Genomic DNA, 20640 nt, shown 5'->3' with positions numbered 1-20640 from the left:
AAAATTCTGTCTGGAAGGTGGTTTGACAGACACCGTGGAGGGGAAGTTAAAGGCACACAAGGGAGAGTCCCTGTCTGCACCTGCACGGGGCAGCAGTGCTATGGCACATGGAATGTGCCTCCTTGGGGACCCTGCAGAGCTTCCCCTCTACACCCCTTCCCAGCAGGACACTCCCATTTGAGAGATCTGGTGTGCCAGCATGGATTTTCACCTCTCTTCTATCTTTTCCCTTCTGTTAATTATACCAGTGTAATTCCTGTGCCTCCACTGGAGTTTCTCCCGGATAATATCCATTTGTTGTACGCTCAGGAACTGTGTTTATGTGAGTATTATTTGTGGTCAAACACGTCAGAGGTTTAAGCTCTTTCTGCATTGACTGTAAGTCTTGTCCTTAGCACAGAGCTGCCGAGAGTGGTGCTCTGTGACTACCAACACCACCAAATTAGCAGGGTGCACTTATATTAATTATGTTGCTATGGCAATGTGGTACTTTGTTACAATTGCTGAGACACCTGGTGAGGGATGGGGGCAGCATGGGGAAGAGAAGCTGGGAAATGAGCTTTTCTGTCTGCTAGCAAATGAGAACATCCTGTTAGATGAGAAGGAAGGATGTGATAATTTTGCTGATGTTACTCAAGTGTTCAGAAAGCGTCGCATAGAGCTTTGAGAAGTCTGCAAGAAGCAAGAAAAGTAAAATTTAGCTTATTGTACCCAACCTCTTTAAATGGGATGGGCAGAAATTCTCTGCCAATTGTTCAACTGATGTTTCTCTGATAATTAGGTTCATGAACAGCACCTAAGTGTTTTGACTTTTGCCATGATGAGAACAGAGAGCTTTGTTTACCAGGGAAAAAAGGGTGCTGTTCTCCATCATGTTAGCTAAATGTAATTTGAGAGCTTTCTTCATGCTTCTTCAGAGGACACCTGGTTGGAGCCTATTAGCTCCACAAACTTTTAAGATGAGAGCTGAGGTCATGTTATTTGCTCCTGTTCTTAAAATAATATAACACAAGAAACCTTTTTTCTATGGAAGTTTAATCAGGTCTCAGCCGAAAGTCAGTGGATTACCTTTTATTACAAAGTTAATTGTGTTAGTTCACTGAAGGATCAGCCACCAGGGATTCTCAATTCTTGAAAATACCTTGCTTGGACATAGTAAGAATCTCAGTTTTTATCTGTCCCATCTCTGCTGTCATTTGGAGAGGTGACGTGCAGTGATCAAAACTCAAACCTCATGTGCCCTAAAAATCAAACTGGAGTAGCCTGAGTTACAGGGTCTCTTCAGGGTTTCTGTTGCAGGGTAAGTTGATATTAAAAAGTCAAACAGGAAAAATTTGGGCTGAGTTATAAAGTACATTGAGTACCTTCAAGACAGAAATGCCAGCTGAGCAGAGCCCACTGCAGTTTCCCCGGGGATGAAACACTACAGTGAGTGACCTGATTTATTTGCATTTACTTGCATCATTAGGAGGCTTCGAGACTGATGCTTGGGCTGGGGGGGAAGCAAGAGAGACAGAGCATGGCCTGAAATCCTGCTCCAGGCAAAACAAAGCAGGTATTGATGCAGCCATCCATCACTGTGTCCAAGTGCTTGGAAAAGCCTTTGCAGGAGAGCGGGGCCGTGTCCCTGAGCTGTGCTGTGTGCAGGGAAGCAAGAGGCAGCACCCGTGTCCTGCTGTTATTCAGGGCCTGGAGGACAAAGCATTGCAGGGGATCCAGAGCAAGGGATGCCAAAACCTGGAGAGCCCTCGTGCAGGGGGTGGCCAGGCTGTGTCTCAGCAGGGCTCTGACGTTGGTGCCTTTTGAGAGCAGCCTGAGCTCCCAGCTTGGCCTGTAGAATAAGGGCAGGCTGTGAGGCTGGGGTGAAACGGGCTGTCTGAAGGGGATCTGTGCCGGGGCCATCCCTCTCTGCTGGGTAAACTGCAGCGTTCAGCTGAGTCCTTACCTAGTCAGAACTGCTGAGCTTCCTTTCCTTTCGTTCTTACAAGCCTTGGGACAGGTCCCTGAGCACCAAGAAGCATTAGGCCACAGCACTCTTGGGCCATGTGGCAGTAAGAGAGCTTGTGTTGGTGCTGTTGAGGTGCCTGTAGCTGAGGAAAGCTCTGTGAGTGCTGTCACTTGCACAGACTGAGCTCCATAGGAGCTGGCCAGTTACACGTGACAGCTTCTGATTAGAATCCCAGCTTACTTGAAGAAGAGTAGGACAAGAAAAAAAAGAGTTAAAATAGGGGGAAACAGGGTAACCACGTTCTTGTGTTCTTAAAATTTGAGTTGTTTTGTTTATTTTTAACCAACCCTGTGAACAAGTGTGCATATCTGATAAGTAGTGAAGTGGGCTGTTTCAGATACATCCATTGACCTTGCTAGAGAGTGTGTGAGTTTGTGCCAATCATTTATTATACTTTCAAAGGGAAGAGAACTTCATTAAAAAATAAAAAGTTTGACGATTGACTCTACTTTGGTTTTAGCTTTTGCTATCAAAGACTTTGTTAGTATGTTGAGGTTTTGGTTTTCTGAGGGTTTTGTTCTAACCTATATTGTTCATGCTGTACCTGAAGAAAATTAAAACACACCACTTTTCAAAATCCTTTGATGTGGTGACACAGGACATTCTTGTTTTGTTTATGGCAAGCTGTTCCTTCAAATTCTGGCCACAGTGTTTGCCCGAGCCAGGAGGTGGAACGACGCTTTGGCAAGTGTGAGATCAATAAATCAGTACAGCTGCCATTATACTGGAGTTAATAAAATGAGACACTCTGTGGACTCCTGAAAACAAGTATTGAAAATGAAATTTGTATCAGTGAATCAGCCTAGAAGTCACTTGCCCGTAGAGCCTGATGACGTGTTGTGTGCTTTAGGAGATAACAAGCAAGTGCAGCAAAACCTTCCACCTGTGTTGCTTGGTTTTTAGGTGGATCTGGTTCACAGGCTTACTGAAAATGATTGTGGTTTGGATAAGCTGCTCCTGAAGCCTTTGTTTAAAAAAACAATACCTCACAAATTGACCAACTTTAGTAATTTGATAAAAATGATCTTTAAATCAACTCTTCTTCTAGGAAGACCTATATGTTTTAGTTTCACTTGACCAGTTTTGCTATATATGAAAACTTGTCTGTTGACAGACACAAACTATGCCAATGTGAACAACACTGCACTGCAAAGTGCTGTTCATTTTTGATCACTTATATGTGCCCTTAGCAGATACTTGGCTCAATGTAACCATACAAAAGAGGCTGTGGCATAGACAGTAGCTAAAAGATAAATATGATGATCTACAAAGCAGGCTGACTGGTTTGGGTCTTTGTTACACAGCCTGGCTGATGGAAGCAACCTCCTCTTGACTTGTGCTGTTAAACAAGTTAGGGCAAGAGTAATATATACTCCAATTTACCTTGCTGTCATACAGCTCCTTGAATAGATTGGTTTTGTAGGGGAGATTGTGCCCTTTGCAATATCCACAACAAAACTTGCTTAGAGAAATAATTGAATTTGTGTTTAATGTAGAATCCTCATCTGTTATTCACAGATTGCCCTTCAGGGAAGCAGAAGAGGGGAAATGTCATCCACCCCTCCCAGGTGATGGCCAGGACTGTTGCCCTGGGCTTTAGAGCCTGGCAGCCAGGACCTTGCACACTTGCAGGAGTGGCTTGGGTGTTTGCAGAAGAGGAATTCTTTAATCATTGTCCAAACAAGTGCATTGTTTGTGAGAAATCAGTTGAAAGAACTAAGGAAGGTGGTGTGCTCTGGATGGGAGGACCCTGGGAGGTGAATGAAGGGGATGTGGTGCCACAGGGTCTCTGGCAGCAGAGCACCAGGCAGGGCTGGGGAGAAGGAGGATGAGGAGGACTGTGCATGCAGGTCTTACATTTGCAGCTGTGCCAAACGATTCCAAGTATGCTGCTGGGTTTCCATATCTTTCCTGTTACTGCTGACTCCCAAAATGTCCTGTATGTTCAGTGTCTCCTGGTGTTTTCCCCTTGATCCTATGAAATAGCACCCAGAGCTTGGGATAAGGGAGAGAAGAGGACATAGGAGAAGCTGGAATGCGTGCAGCTGGTTTGCTGTGATCTCCATCAGGGAAGGACTGGGTGCACAAAAGGGTTAGTTTGGTCTCTTTTCCCCTTTTAGATTTCATAGTGTGTCCACTAAACCTGCAGCTCTGTTGGCTATGAATTGTGGAGACCTTGATCTTCTATATGCAGTAGCTTTTTTCCCCCTCAGTGGAGCAGTTGCCATGCAGCCTCCAATTTACATGAATGCTAAACAGAATGACACAAAAATGGTGTTGCTGTAACAAAACCTATTAATAGCTTTGCAGAGAGGCACTGACGCATCCCAGATATAAGGACTCGGAATTAAAGCTGGGGAGAATAATCATCTGTGCAGACTAGGTTTTCCCAAGATGAACAGTGGCTTTGAGTGCTCAGTTAGAGATGCTTTCAGAGGGCTGTGATTTTGCAGGTAGTTTCTCAAAATCAGGCTTGCTTGAGACGTCTCAGCTTGGGCTGACGCAGACTGAGGCAAACATCTCGACTCTCTGTGGGAAATTTTGGCTGAAGGGCTGAACTCAGAGCACTGCTGAGCAGTATCACAGGATACCTTCTGTTTTCCTTGATAAATATTGGGTTTATTTGACAACTGTTATTTCCAAACACAAAGCGTTTTTAGCACATTTCTGAAGCAGAGCTCTGGCACTGAGAGGTGGTTGTGGGTGGAAGTGCAGAGGGGCTGGTGCTGCCTGGGCTCCCGGTGGCAGTGCTGCACCCCAGGGCTTCCCATGTGCCTGGGTGCTGGCCTGCCTTCCCCAGGCATCTCCCTGGCTGGACCTCTGCCAAGTTGGGGTGCATTTTAGGGGTTTAGCATCTGGCAGCACTGTCCTGGCACAGCTGGATGCTGGTGAGTGGTGACTGCAGACCCTGCTGCTCCGAGTGCCCAGGCAAGAGCTGGTGACTTCCAGCAGTGAGCCAGGCTCTCATCTACAGTTGGGCTTTCCACCCGTGACAGGGATTGTGAAGGATCCTCATTCTGGGCCATCCAGATTGCACCAGCTTAAAAATGCCTGTCAGAGACTGAAATAAGTTACGCCCTCATCTTTTGGGTCCAAATGTGATGCCCCAAGTTAAGCGTATTAAGGTCAATTTGTTGTTGATATTGTGCTGGGTAGAGGCTTGTAGGTGCTCCATGACAAAAATGTAATTGCCAAGAATGTTGGTTTAGTTCAACACATAGTGCAGAGCAAGCTTATAGTCTCTTGCTGGTCACCTTGGTAGAGCTTTGGAGTCTGTACTTCCTTTTCTGCAAACGTACAATCCCCATATTATCCTGTAATCCCCTTAATGGAAAAAGTACATATTTGAAATATGTGCCTACCAGAGCTGTCTCTGTCATATGAATTTTGCCTAAACCCTGCATTTTGAAACAGTTACTTAAGAAAGGGAAGCAGAGCCTGGTTTTGATGAGGCACAGGAGATTTTTGCCTTTTGGTTTCATTAAGGTGTCACAATTATTAATATTGCTGGGTTACACATGTGCATAAACAGCCAGGTCAGAGGCAGGATCAGAGGGAAAATTGTCACTGATCTGGACTCAGATTTCAGAGCTACACTGCAAAATGCAGGCTTCATGTGAGACACAAACATTTACCTTTGTGAGACAAATCTTTCCCAGTGTGCTTTGAGCTACTGCAGAACATCCTACTGGATTTTTCCTGTGGACTCCATCAGGCTTTTTGGTTATTACTAGTAGCCAACCAAACCATCTCTATGTGGGAGTGGGGCATTTACAGCAAAGGGTTGCACGAGGCATAATGGACAGACTCAACAACAGAGGTGGAAACAGATGTGCTTTCAGTCCTCCAGTGCTTTACAGCAGGATTTGCCTCTGTTTCTCTAGGGTTGCCTTGTCATTTCCCTTGATTTATTTTTTTTAAGCCACCTCACTGGTATTAGTTTTGTTTTAACGCTTGTCAAAAATGAGATATTTGGTTCACTTCAGACAGCACAATGTAATTGTCTCATCTGTCGAGTGTTCTCAGTCAGGTAAGGTGTGGATATATCTTCTGAGAGGAGAGCACAGAAAATATGGTCTGTTCTCAGGTTTCCATTATTTCTTACAGGACACAGGTATATCAGTCAAGCTGCAGCTAAAATTGATGTGGATTTTGATTATGATGGACCTCTGATGAAGACAGAAGTTCCTGGACCACGATCTAGAGTAAGTTCCCAAAGTATAGTAACTTGGTTTGTTGTTTTTTATTTCGCTGTATCTGACTTCCTAGAAAACAGATTTCATTTCAAACCTTTAATCTGATATGAATAAACATTATTTCATAAGTCTACACCCATTTTCATCAGGAGGCTGAGAATAAAAAGCTCATGAATTAAATGTCCCTCTCTGAGAGACAGATCTGAATCTCAACTGCTAACTTCCCATACGGAGAAACTGGAAGCAAAAGAGCATCAGTTTGATAAAACATCCCATCAGGCTTGGCCACTTGTGCTCCTGCTGAAACAGAAACTTAGTTGGCTTTTTATAATGAGAAATAAGGCTTTGGTTTTGAAGTGAAGCAGGAATTTCAGTTTGCTGGATGTTGTTTTACTCTGGCAGAGTCAGTATTTGTGCGTGTGGTGGGGTTTTGGGTTTTGGGGGGTTTTTTGTTGTTTCCAATAGAAAGGAGCTGTCTTTCTAGAACCAATGTGCCAGTATCACTTCTGTGTGGCTCTGGCTTCTCTTATTTTCTGATTTCTGTCTTGTTTTCTCAGTTCAGTTGATCAATATAGAAGAGGCAGCTTTCCCTCTTTGGAGATTTACAGTTAAACTGTGTTTGCAGCCCGTTTAGCTCTGCATGCCACAGTTCATAGTGTTGACTGTAATATTTGCAAGATGCACCATGAAAGTTCCTGTGACAAGTAGAGTTGCCCAGTAAGCACACGGGACTGCAAGGTTTGCATATGATTTATGGGATCATAAAAAAGAAACATATTCTCCTTCAGTATCTGCTAATTACATACCTGAAACTCTTTGACATTTGCTTTTTTACAGGAATTAATGAAGAAACTGAATGGCATTCAGGTAATTTGTCACGTTTTTTGTGTTTTGGGGGGTGTTACTACTGTGATTTCAGACCATCCTTTGTATATTTGTACCAAAAAAGAAGGGGAAACACAGACTCTGGGTTTCCACGCTGAGTACATTATGTGTCATATGCTTAGGCATTTGAATAAAATCTTTTTTAGTATGTTTTGAATACTGCAGAATCATTTTTAGGCATCAGTGATTTTTTTTAACATATGTATTTAAACTATATGTATTTAAAGAAAAGCTTTTGAGTTGTTATAGGGTAGCCAGTGAAAACAAGGTATATTTGAGCCTGAGTTTAAAAATATTTCAGTCTGTGTACATATTACCTTCCTAAGAAGAGCATTACCTCAAAATCTGTGCTTCATTTCTGTAGAAAAAGTACAGACTTGCCCTTTTAACAGTCCCTCTTTATAAAAACAGCTGTACAGTTAATTGCCATGCAATGACTATAATGTGTCTTTTTATTCTAGCATTAGGTATTTTTATCAGATTTTGCTCTATAACCATTAACTGCACCTTCCTACACACTGCTGCTTTTTAAAGCACTAATTGTTTGTTTTCACCCTGAAGAATGCAGAAGCTGTGCACTTCTTTTGCAATTATGAAGAGAGCAGAGGGAACTACCTGGTAGATGTAGATGGCAATCGAATGCTGGATCTCTACTCTCAGATTTCATCCATCCCAATAGGTAGGAGACAGTAGTTGTACCAAAATGTTTTGCTTTCTGAAGAAACTACAAAGTCAATGCTTAAAGCCCACCTGCAGTACACAGTGATGCCTGGGAGAAACTCTAGTATTAATCTTAGTTTGAATATGCAAGTTTCACAATTCAGGTTGTCTTTGTTAGCTGGGATTTGTGCACTTTGTGATTCTGTGAAGGTGTGTTACTGTTTTGAACATTAACAAGCATAACTTAAACATTTCCAAACTAAATTTTATGCTCTAGTTAACATTTCTGTCTCAAAATAGGTGAAAAAAGGAGTAGGCCATGTGGACTGCAGTGGGATGAAACAAGCCCCAGCACTGAGCTGTGGTGCTGAGGGAAAGCAAAGGTGTCAGCTCAGCTGGACTGAGGAACCAGACACGGGGCTTGGCAAGTGCTTGGGAAAGTCAGCTGATGTCTCTGTGAAGCATTTCAAGCAGCAGCAAGGCAGAGATGTTATGCCCCAACTGCAAGGAATAGAGGTTTCAGTAGGAGTTCAGTTCAGTTTGCTTGTTCCTCGTCCGTGGTTCCTCTCGGTTGCTTAAAGATACAGTTCTGCAGAGGCAAAAAGAGAAGTTCTGGGTAATTTAAAAGGGAGATGTGCTGTGTGTAGAAACTGTGATGACTCAAAGTCATCTCTACAGTCCTTTCCTGGAAAACAGGGTTTAGCAGTGTTCAGGTTGTTACCCAGTTTTTGGCATCTAAGATCTCGTCACTGCAATGGGTGATCACTTATCCCAGTCTCCTTTGCAGACAGTGTTTTTGCTCTCACATACACTCAATAAATGTTTAATCATTCCAGAAACCTTCAGTGTTTGTAGCTTAGTTCCCTCAACACAAGTTCTGGCTATTTTGTATCTTTTAGAGGCTTCGCTGAGGTAACTTTGTCACTTCTCACATGGAAATAGGGGAGAGAGAGAGAGAGGAGCACAGTGTGTGTATGCCCGTGGCATTGGATTTTAGTTTCTAGGAAGGGAGATGCCTTTAGTGTTCATGATTTCCTATTCTTCACACAAGAAATGCTGGTTTGGAGAAACTGGTGCTCAGTCATGTAATTGAAGGACAGTGCTTACTCCAAAAGAAAGAAATTAATGTTGTATAGAGAGTGCACTGAGGCTTTCTGACCTTCTGGTGCTTGATGGTGTTAGCATCCCTCTTCTGATACAGCTTTCTGTATAAAATATTAAAGTATTAGGGGGAAATACTTTCTTAATGGGCAGAAATGGGCAGGGGCTTCTACAATTTACTTTCTCTGGTGGCATAGATACAAGACTCCAGTACCTGTAAGTGACCCTCAGCTAAGCCATCTAGTTCCTCCTTCACAGTGACAGTGCTTTCTTGAGGACCAGTTGGGTTTTGGTCCTAGGGGACACGTTCCTCAGTCCTGAAGTGCTTCACACACCTTCTCAGATAGTGGCACTATGATGTGTAGCAACAAGGAGTAAATGGGAATTTAATACTTACAGCCTGACCTAAATCTAACACCCAGCATTAATTTATATGTTCAAGTTGTACTGAATGACAACACTATCTGAAGCTGCCCTGGTTGCTAATAACATCCCTCTTGGTGACAGAGGTAGGGCCTGGACCAGGAGACCAAACCAAGATCACGAGATGCTTGCTAGTCATCTGTGCTTATCTCTCTGAAAGTAAATCCAATAAAACCTTTTATGAATCCGTCAGGACTCCTCAAGATTTAATAATGATCTGCTGCACTAGAATATATTTATCAGCAGAGGTTGAGAGGTAATAAGTGTCTATCTGGAGAGATAAGAATTAAAGTACAAAAAAGCCTCTAGGCAAAGATGCTCTGGGCTGTTTCTTGCTGAAAAACAAAAATTAAAACAGTTTTTTACCACATTTTTTGGGCAGTTGTAGCACAGCATAGTCTTTTAAACCTGTAACTAATCTGTCTAATAGAGTTAGAAACCCCATGGAGCCAAATGCAGGAGGGGATGCTATTGACATGTTTACCAGCAAACATCCTGGAATAGCAAATGAAACAATGTGTTTTTCAGTGCTGGGAAGGTCTGTTTTGTTTGGGGAGACACAGAGAGGTGCAGTTTGATATTATTGACAGCAGCCTTCTGCTCAGTTCAAATGGTTCTTTGGGCTTTCTCCATTTCATTATTTTAGCAGCCTCTAGTTTGTTTTTTTTTCCCTTTTGCAGACAGGCACATTTGTGAGCCTGGAGGACATGTACATTCCTGTCACACTGATCCAGACACGGCAAGAGTGATGGAGCAGGTGCCCTTCTCTTAGGGACAGCTCAGTCACTTCTGAGAGTGGATTCATCAAGCTTAAAAGCCTTGTGCTGGTGATGGCAATGAAACAAGTTATTGCCTGTTTGCCATCCCAGCCCAGAGCTGTTTGACTTGTCTAGTTATATAATGGTTATTTAACCATTTCGTTCCCCCTGGTGTTAGTTTATGACTGTGAACCAGTTCAGTATCTTTCCACACTCCTACTCTTTCAGCAGCAGTTGGACTTTAAGGATTCTCCCTTCTTTCAGTGGGTTCTGTTTGAGGAGGCACAAGTGGAATAGGGAGTATTAGGAGGAATTCCAGGCCACTCAGCCTGAAGTGAACGGGAGAGAGATCCTGTGTGGGTGAGAAAGGGTAAGTCATGGGTAATAGAAGCCTTGAGTTTGTGTTACACACAAAGATCTTCACATATTGCAACACCAGCAACAGGATCACATGTTCCTACATGCAATATCAGAGTCGATGGCTGAGCTTCCTATTTATAACAAACTTCTGTAAGGTTTGGGGATTTCTGAAACACTAGATCTACTCTCAAAGGTGCTCCCAGTGGTAGCCACAGCTACAGCTCTCAGGGACACAGCTTTCAGCTGTGCCATCCCCTCTAGCCAAACAACAGCTCTTCCCATGACAGCAGATGCCGTGCAGATTTAGTTGTTGGTGTCCCAAATAACCGCTTTTATTATCTTCATAATAATTTTAACAGATTTAGCAGCATGACATGCAGCTAAAACAGTCTGGATATTTCCTTGTTTTCAGCTGAAATATTCAAAACTGAATTTATAATTGATTGGCTGATGCAGTAGCCTAATGCTCCATCGCTCAGATGGGGTAATCAGGGTTGTTGCCATTCCACTGGAATGAGGATTCAGAGGCATGATAAGCTTGGTATCAAAATTAGAGCAGTCTGACTTCTTGAGCAGTAGGGGAGATGAAGTTTCCAACTGTTTCTACAAGGATATTTAAAATATAATGTGAATCTCTGGCATTGGCATTTCATACATTAGAAATCAGGCTTAAAATGAAATTTTCTGGGCTCCTTTGAAGGTTTGTTTTGGGTTTTTTTACATCAGATAAATTGGTTTTACCTGTAAGCAAGCGAGTTATCCCATAGAATGTCAGTGGTTATAAATTAAGCACCTTTGTTGTGTTAAAACTGAAGCAATCTTAGTATCTTAGTTTCTGAGTAAAAAGGACAAATTGTTACATCTTTTTCCTTCCTGTTTTCCTTACTTTGACAAACTTTTGTTTGGGCAAAAAAAGCTGGTCATGAGAGAAAGTGAAAAGTGCAGAATCTCCCTCTTTAGCAGGAGACAGCAATTTATCAAACAGGTTTTTTCTGGTGATGCACAGCAGAGATATGTAAATCTGTGACTGAGAAGGAAAGATTTCCAGACAGGTCCCTTGGAATTACTGATGGGATGTGGCAGGTTAGGGATCCAGGTGCTTATTAGTCTGTGAGGTTTTAGTGTCTGTGCAGGCAGCCTTTTCCTCCTGGTAGGATGGAGATGATCATGCAAGAACATCTGCATGGGAGGGATGGAATGTGCATCTCCAAGCCTTGCAAGTAGTTGTGAGTGTGTTTATCCATGGGGACCTGGATAATGGTGAGGCTGATGCAGGCACACCTCAAACCCAGTGGGCAGTGCCTTGCACAGGGAGTGCTCAGAGAGTGTTGCAGAGGAGAACGGTGACAAGTGACATCCCAGAGCCACAGTTGTCAAGGAGTGCTGTCAAGCCATTGTAAAAATCCTGCTGGGATTCCAGGGCTTCTCTGTGCTGGGTCTGCCACAACACGTGCTCACTGCACACCTGGGAGCTGCACTGCTGAGCTGGGCAGGCTGCCCTGCACCCTGGGGGACAAAGAGCCCGTGCTGGTGGTTTGTTAGAGCTTTAGAATGCACTGAAATGACCATTCCTGAGGGAGCTTTCTTTGGGAAATCAGTAAAGATGTGGATTTTATTTTTTTTTTGCTTGTTTATTTCTTATGGTCAGCTGTTAAAGGTGGGAACTGCATGGAGGAGAAGCAGTGAAGGGGGGAATATATGTTTCCAAGTTGATTCTACAGTGAGGAAGAGTCTAACAAGTTAAAAAGCATGGGGAGGTAGGCAAAGCTCTGTTGTGCCAGGAATAATCAGTGTGACACTCAAGGAGGGTGACAATTGCTGTGAGACCACCAGTGAATGGACACAGCCACTGTGAATGGACACAGTGCACAAGGGGCTTCCCTCGTGGTCAGTGTCAGGAGCTCTTTCTGGCTTTGTGCTGTGGTCAGTGCTCAGCAAGAGCCCCCAGCAGGTCAGGGTGACAGGGATCAAGAGCTGTAGCAGCTACTTTGGGATGGAGAAATTGGGAATGCTTCCACAACACAGGTAAATGGTGACTGTCAGGAGCAGTGACTGGTGGGCTGCACAGGCAGAAAGTGATCTCTGCTCCTCATTGAGGAAGAGAAGTTCAAACACTGCACTGGAATTGTAACCAAAAACACGTGGGAAACCTCAGAAGGAGAGTGAGCAAGCAGTTAATAATGTCAGTCCTGCAGTACTTAGTAAAAACTATGACACTTCCACCAGGCCTTATCAGGCAAAAGATCATTGTTCATTTATTTTTGCATTGATTTTTAACATTCAGTACTAAAATATGTTTTGATTTTGCCTGACACAAAATTTGTACCAAAGTTCCACATAATAAAAGGGGCTCGTTCTACTTCAAAAGAAATTCTATTAGTAGCAGTTAAAAATATGCAAGTTGCACAGAAACAGTTAAGCATTAAGTTAAGGTTATTCTCTAGGTTATGCTTTGCAACGGTTTATTGAAACCAGATAGAAATAACTGTTTGCTTTCTTTGTTCTTTTTAATTAGGTTACAGCCATCCCTCTCTGATAAAGCTTTTACAGCAGCCACAGAACCTGGTAAGTGAATTAAAAGACTAAGTACTTGCAGGAGTCCTCTCCCTCCTTGTTGTGGGCTTTCTCATTTGTTCTTAAACTGATAGTGAATGCTAATGATTCAATTTAATGTATGATAGGATCTGCTTGCTGTATTGCTCACTAGATGAAAAGGGCTTGGTTGTATTTAAGGAAACACCAAAACCTCTGGGAAGCTTTACAAGAAGTAAACATTTGGGTGATGCAAGCACCTGATATGTTTGCAGCCAGTTTTAAGCCATAGTTCAAACACAGTGTTTCCAATTAACAATTTTAGGAATGGTCCGAGTGAAGATTTTTGAGCCTGAAACAAGCACAACACTTTGAGAGGGAACATAGCATTTTGAATGTGGTGCCCTCCATCTGGAATGCTGTGGGAAGTTTAGTTTCTTTTTGAAGGGTGGGGACAGTGACTGGTCCCCACTCCAGCAGACTGTGAATGCTGAGCCAGCATGGCAAAGAAGTGCAGACATTTGAGTTCCCTGAGCTGATTTGCTTTCTGCAGTGCTCATTTCTTAAGGATGAGAAATTGTGCCTCCCCCAGAACTAAAATACTTCAAGTTTAAAAAAACAAAACAAAACAAAACACACCAAACCACGAGACCTAAAAACGCTGGAGTTATCAAAGGCAGATCTGGATATTTTAGAAGGACTAATATTTCTAAAGACTTAATGTTAACTCATAAAAATGATTTCTGAGAATAATATCTTCATTATAATGCAGCAGTCAGTGAAGTCAGATCTAAAAAACAAACAAACAAAAAAAGAACAAACAAATAAAAAAAATTCAGAACCAACAAAAACTCCAAACCCAAAAAGTCCTGTTGTCTGGTGGAATTTGGCCATTTGCCCCCTGGGGAAGGGCAGGTAAGAGGCTGCCAGCTCTAAGCCTGTGGTAAAAGGAACTCCTCTGAAGTGGCACAACCAGGACCCCTCTCTGCCATGTACAAGCCCCAGCACTGCCCTTGGTACCCATTCTGATTCCTGAGCCCTGGCTGGCTCAGTGGAGAGGGTGGCAGGGAGCCAGGGAGCCTGTGCCTGGCTGCACTCGGGATCTCTGGGCTGGGTGTGGGCAGGATGTCAGGTTTGCAGTGCCAGGAGCACTGTGAAGAGCAGAGCTTGTGCCAACCTCACTGCAGACAGAGGGTGTGCTGGGGCTGACTGCAGGTAACACACCAGCTTTGTGGGGAAAGGACTTCTGTGAGTGATACACACCGAGGGAGGGCCCGTGGTTAATGCTGGTGAGGGGATCAGTGTTTTCCTGGTGGGACTTCATCTGCATTGTCTGCAATGCTCCATGTACCCTCTTTACAGCCATCTATAAAGAACAGAATATGCATCTGTTTGTTTGAGCTCACAGCAGCTTGATGTCAATGTTCTGTTTGTCTCCCTTCTGAGTATCTCATTAACTACAAAAAAAGAAAAATGCACTTTTCTGCTTAATGGCGAATGTTGTCAATTGACTGTGACAGCCCATAATCAAATTCACAACAAACTCATGGTCTTGTATCTCTAACTTCATTTGAAAATGTACTTCTAAACTGAGACAAAAATAAGTAAGATTTCTCACAGCTACTAAACAGAAACTTCGTGTTACTCTGTCAGTAACATCCTTGCTTAGGTTTTTTCTTTTAAGATGGAGTCCATTGAAACAATGTTTTGGAAGTAACAAATGAACAAATTACAAAGTCGTGGCTCATACACTGTTATATCTTGTGTGATACTTGGTTTTCCCTAAGAATCATGATGAAATGTCCTTATGGGTACAGTGTGACCACTTCCACCTCTTGCTGTGGTTCACATGTCTGAACAAACAAGTTCTTACGTTGAAGGATGCCAATAAATGTGCAAGTTTGAGTTGCACTGAAAATATGAGTGTTATGGAGGAATCAGTCTGTCCCCTCTGGAGACCCATTAAGAATTAAGCCAGCAAAGCCAAGCCTTTAATGTCAACAATTCCTTCTTCAATAAGAAAAACAACAAATAAAAAGAAGAGCAAATAATATTGCTTTGCAGTTGGCAAATTTATTGAGCTTGTCCTTTTCTGAGCAAATTTAATTTAAAATAAAAAGTAGCACGGTGTGAATCAAATGAGATTACCTACAAAGACAAAGAGCAGCGATGAATCGATTTTAATCCATGACACTTAATTGAAATTAATTGCATAAATGTGACTTTCATCTCCATTAGTGAACTGGGGAGACTGAGGGGATTTTTCCAGAGCTGCTCCTCAGAAACCCCTGTGTGGGCAGTAGGCTCAGCTTTCCCACCAGCTGCTGTTCACTGACACCAAAATTACCTTTCCCAAAGGTGTGAATCCTGATTTGGCCAGTTCACAGGACACTGAAGTTGGAAGGAACTCAGGTGGTCTCTTGCCCAACATTGTCTTGTTCCCCCAAATCCCACCGCAGTAGTATTTGGAGGATGTTTTATAACCACAGTGTTCCAAAATGGTCTGTCTTGTAGCTCAGTAAGGATGAAAATGCTGCTATCCTGATTGAATTTAACTACTTGAACTGAAGGCAAGTAATAAAGATTTTTAAAGCATATTTCCCGTGTGTAGCGAAAATTGAGATTGAGCAACTGAAGTGGCAATATTGAAGAGGAAATGTCAGTATGAGTTAGCATGCACCTTTCCCAAGGTGTCCTGCAAGAACAAAGTAGTAAGGATTAGACAGAAAAACATATTCTAAGGTGTAAGTATTAGTCCCTGGTTTAAAACTCCATGTGCCGTGATACAAATTTCTGCCAGGTATTTGTAATTACGATGAACTGTCACTGCTTTGATATCAACATATTTTTCATGTGATAGAAGAACCTAACAATTCCTCTTCCTTTGTCTTTTTAGAGCACTTTCATCAACAGACCTGCCCTAGGGATTTTACCTCCAGAGAATTTTACAGAAAAACTGAAGGAGTCTTTGCTATCAGTAAGTTTGAGACAGCAGTGATCAGTTACCATGTTCTGTGTTCAGGGATGTGAGCACATCAAGGGATGTTATGGATTTTTAACAGGGAACATTACAGATTAGCTGTTCATCCACCTGCCTTCCCACTGTGAGGAATGAGGTCAAACCTTTTTCCCTGACGTGACAACTGAGTGTGAGGATGTGGCATGTCAGCCCTGCACAGATGCAGCCTCTTATTTCTGAGTTCAAGAACTGATGAGAAGACACATTTTCACTTACCTCAGTTCCCTGTGCTTTCATAAGAGAGAGTGGGATAAGTGGCTTCTCTGTCTTGATTTCAATTTGAAGATCCTTGGCACTGAAGCTGAATCAAGCCCTCTCATCTGCAGTTAAAATTGTCTTTCCTCACCCTGGGCACGGTTGGTCTCCCACTACACTGAAGTTCATGATGTTAAGGGCTAATCACTATTATTATCACTTTGCACTATATCTGTGCTCAATTTTTTTGGAGTAATTTTCTCTCTTGCTTGACAGGTGGCTCCCAAGGGCCTATCACAGGTAATGACCATGTCTTGTGGATCCTGCTCAAATGAAAATGCCTTTAAAGCAATATTCATGTGGTACAGGGTGAGTAAAATATTAAGATGTTTTTGTAGGTTTAGTTGTAAAAATGAGTATTTATTTATCATTAGAACTGCTACTGTAAAACTAAGTAAGGCTTGGAGGTTGTCTTGCTCAAGATGTTCCTTATATTCAACCTAGTATAAAATCTTTATTAAAAAGTGTTCATCTAAGCTGTCACTTTGTATTGACACAACTTTAGAAATTAAAAGGAAAATGCAGATTGCAGTCAGTATGTAAAAGCCACAGCCAGTGTCTTCCTTGGCTCCAATCTGGAATACCAGGATTACTGACTTGTGGTTTAGCCATAAATGCATTGGTTACAACTAACTACAGGAAAACTCTTGTTGGGTTGTTTGGTTTTTTTTGCAGAGCAAGGAGAGGGGCCATAATAATGTCACAAAAGAAGAACTGGAATCTTGCATGATTAACCAGGTAACATTTGTTCTTCACCACACCTACAGATGTACCATTGGCTCGGGCTTGCAAGGGAAGATGGGGAGGAAAAATTGGCTTTGCTGTATGTGAGGTGGAATTTGGGGTTTGTAAATTTAGGAAACGGTGAAATACAAACTGCTCCCAACAAATATCAGTGAGCCATCAGGAATGCATGAGGGGGTCCAGCATAGGGCAGCCCCAGCCTCTCCTCACTGAGCTCCCACAGCCCCAGTGCCACCCCCAGGCACATCCACGTGCTCCTGGTTTGTGCAAAAAGGGGCTGAGTGTGCTGGATGCTCAGCCTTGTGTGAGCTCACATGTGCAGGGATAAAATTCCAAGGACTCATGAGTATTAATGAGGGGGTTTGGGAGCTCGGGCAGCTTTTGGGGGGTGACCAATGTATTTGTAACAATTTGTGGTGCCCGATGGCTGAGGAGGAGCTGGGTCAGGGTGCACTGAGGGGCTGCAGCTCAGGCTTGGCCATCCCGTGGTGCTGTGGCCTGGGGGTGTGTTGGGAGGGGTGTGAGCCCCTCTGTGACCCCCTTGTGTGCTCTCCTTGCAGCCCCCCGGCTGCCCTGACTACGCCATGCTCTCCTTCATGGGCGGCTTCCACGGCAGGACCCTGGGTAAGCTGTGCCTTGTCCCTCCTCAGCCCCTGCACTGACCCTCAGCTCACTGTGCCTGTGGAAAAGGGGGATTCCCTCAGACACATTCCCTCAGACACGTAGTACTGGTGGAGAAGCTGCAGGTTCATTAAGCTTTGCCCTGGAAGCCCCACCAGTACTGAAACAGAATATTTGAAAGACAGTAGGAATCTATTTTTTTTTTTTAATTATTTTCAGAAGGTCTCTTATTATCATTTCATAATCCAGTTTCCTGTCTGTACTCATGAAAATCTAACTCCTGGGGAAAAATCACCACAATATACAAACATAATGTCACTCATTTTTACCATTTTATATCAGCTCAATCCCTCTTCAGAGCATGTTACCCAAGAGTGCTGTGCCTATGAGCTTTGGGAGCAGTTATCTTTGGACAGGTGAAACCCAGCTCATCTGAGCAACCTGTTCAGACTGACAGAGGTTCTCCTGTTCTTCTGGAACAGTGCATGGGAAACTGAAGCTTAAAAGCTAGAGCAATCCACTTAGACCTGACTAAATCCAATTGCCCAGTATTTCAGAATATAAAGCAAAAAGAGCAATTAAGGTAATTCTACTGTCATGCTGTCAGGCAATTTTTCACCTCTTGGTAGCTTTTTTTCTTTATTGTTCTCAGACAGGTATTATTTTAATTTTTGCTTCTCTGGGTTTAGGTTGCTTAGCTACAACTCACTCTAAAGCAATTCACAAACTGGACATTCCCTCACTGGACTGGCCTATTGCTCCATTTCCAAGGCTAAAGTATCCCCTGGAAGATTTTGTGAAAGAGAATCAACAGGAAGAAGCCCGTTGTTTAGAGGAGGTAAAAAATTCGCTGGCAGCTTTCTGTTGTTTTTGATTTGAAATAATGAATAGTGTTGGTAGGATTAGTGCCTTTCGCTAAAAGAATGTTTTCAGGGGTTGGAACAGCCTGTGATTAAAGCAGCATTCAGTGTTGTTTACAGTCCGTTTGTCCTGCCTGGCAGGAGAGCAGCCAGCTGGGGCTCCATGAGTGACACCCCAGTGAAATCCCACACGCAGGACAAGTTCCTTGTATCCCAGTGAACTTGTCTGCCAGGCCTTGCCAAGGGGCCGTGGACTAAGGGATAACACAGCATGGATAACCCTCTCTGCAAAGAGAACCTCTAACAGGATTTCAGGCTTCTCAGCTTTTCCCTGGCGGGTTCTGGTGTAAAGTTCTGATCCTCCCTGTGGCTGCAGGGAGTGAGTGGGCAGGGACACAGTGCCTTCCCCAGCCTGGGAGAAGGGAAAGGTGGGCAGGACAGAGTTTAAGGGAGGAGAACCATCTCCAGGTACCAGAAGCAGAGGATTCCCTGTTGAGATCCAGAATCTGCGGCTTCCAAGGGCTCATTCTTGAGAGATGGCAGAGGGGAGCAAGGACCTGAACTGGTGCAGAGCGTGGAGAGTCACAGCCAGTGGGCAGGGAAGGCTGTGCAGGGATCCAAGAGACCACTTATCCACTTATCCAAACCTGCCTCAGTCCAGAAAAACAGAAAGCATAGCAGATGGCTTCCCTGGGGTTGCTCCATCATAGCTTTAAAACAAAACAAAACAAAACCCAAACCAAACAAAAACCGAACCAAAAAAAAACCAAACAAAAGAAACAACGAAACCCAAACAAACAAAGAAAAAAAAGCACAACAAAGAAATAACCAAAGGCCGAATGCTCTCTTACCAAGTCTGTGGCTTGGCTTACTGGCCCCCTTTGGAAACCATTGCTTTTCACAGCCTGCACAGACTGTGGGCCCTGAAAGCTGTGAGGGGTATTTCAAATACAAATACACCACTAAATGCAGCAACTGGCACTACAAGGTTAATGAGAATTCTCTCTAATTCCCTTATCAGCAACAGGATTTCTGCACTATTTCGTCCGATTAACTTTAACGTATCTGAAGTGGGTGACTGGAAAAAGTAAATTTTCCAGACGACCTTCTGTAATACATCAGCAGAGTTTTGGTTTCTGACACAAAATCTGTCTCCTGTTGCTCAGGTGGAACAACAGCAGTGGCACAGCTGCCCACCACACTGCCAGCTGAACCTGGCTACTGCTTCCACACCACTGTAGATAAATGTGCAACTAGTTACAGTGTGTTTAGGACATGATTTAAACTCAAGTGTTACTCAGGAACAAGAGGGCCGTGTTAAATCCTGGAGGAACTACTTGTTAATTGCTTCTGCCTCCTGACACCTTCAGAGCCAGGAATGTCTTGGAAGAGTTGAAGCTCTGTTGCTGAGATTGAATCTTGCTGGGAGAAAATGGGTGAATGTCCTGGAAGGAGAATGTATCATAAATGTTTGATTTACAGGTGGAAGACCTGATTGTAAAGTACAGGAAAAAGAAGAAGATTGTGGCTGGAATCATTGTAGAACCAATACAGTCGGAGGGTGGGGACAATCATGCTTCAGATGACTTCTTCAGAAAGCTACGAGATATTGCCAGAAAGGTAATAAAACATTTCACTGGTCATTCAGTGGTAGCTGAACATGCAAAGACTTTTGGGTGTCTCCAGAGGCCTTCCCCCTGCCCCAGGGACTTTGAGAGCTTCACAGGCCTCCCTAGGAGCAGTCAGGGTTGTTATGTACTTGTAGTCAGATACAACCCCTGGACTCTTCCATTTGATGCACATCTAATGGTTTCCTTAGTCCAATAAATTACCTTCTAATTTCGAGGTGAGAGAGAAATTACTTTGATTAATTAACTATGAACTTTGCAGTAGTGTTCTTTAAATGATAGTGCCAGATTGTTGAGAAGGTTCCATTTCTGAAGAGGAGGGTTTGGAAAAGGGTGAATTTTTAATTACAAACTTGTTTTTAACTGCAAAAAAAGCTGAAACACAACTTGAGTCCAACCATAGTGCTGATGTTCCAATAAAACAATGAAAAGGACAGATGTCTTGATACTTGGAATGTGAATTTACCTGTTTAGAAGTGATGACCCTCAGGAAGACCTACTCCATGCTTTTTTTTACCCTCAAAACATCTGGGTGCTTATAGAGAAGAGCAGAGGTGACATTTGGAAAATTCTGTTCTGCCATGAGAAAA

At 43.2% G+C, this 20640-nt stretch overlaps 1 protein-coding gene across 2 annotated transcripts in view; it reads left to right on the top strand.

The window, feature by feature from the left end:
• The window catches only part of ABAT (4-aminobutyrate aminotransferase), a 52699-nt gene that overhangs the window by 26057 nt on the left and 6002 nt on the right, over nt 1-20640 (top strand). For both annotated transcript variants that reach the window (XM_027684013.1, XM_027684014.1), the window contains exons 3-12: nt 6116-6213; nt 7042-7071; nt 7651-7768; nt 12907-12956; nt 15820-15900; nt 16414-16506; nt 16873-16935; nt 17502-17565; nt 18252-18400; nt 19905-20042. In XM_027684013.1, coding sequence (XP_027539814.1) covers nt 6116-6213; nt 7042-7071; nt 7651-7768; nt 12907-12956; nt 15820-15900; nt 16414-16506; nt 16873-16935; nt 17502-17565; nt 18252-18400; nt 19905-20042 — 884 coding nt within the window. The remainder of the gene's footprint in view (nt 1-6115; nt 6214-7041; nt 7072-7650; nt 7769-12906; nt 12957-15819; nt 15901-16413; nt 16507-16872; nt 16936-17501; nt 17566-18251; nt 18401-19904; nt 20043-20640) is intronic.

Source organism: Neopelma chrysocephalum, unplaced genomic scaffold (genome assembly GCF_003984885.1).
Source record: "Neopelma chrysocephalum unplaced genomic scaffold, ASM398488v2 Primary Assembly neopelma1_65b, whole genome shotgun sequence".
In the NCBI taxonomy this organism is placed as follows: Eukaryota; Metazoa; Chordata; class Aves; order Passeriformes; family Pipridae; genus Neopelma; species Neopelma chrysocephalum.
The sequence above is the reverse complement of the archived record's forward strand: the minus strand, read 5'-3'. Positions and strand labels throughout refer to the sequence as shown.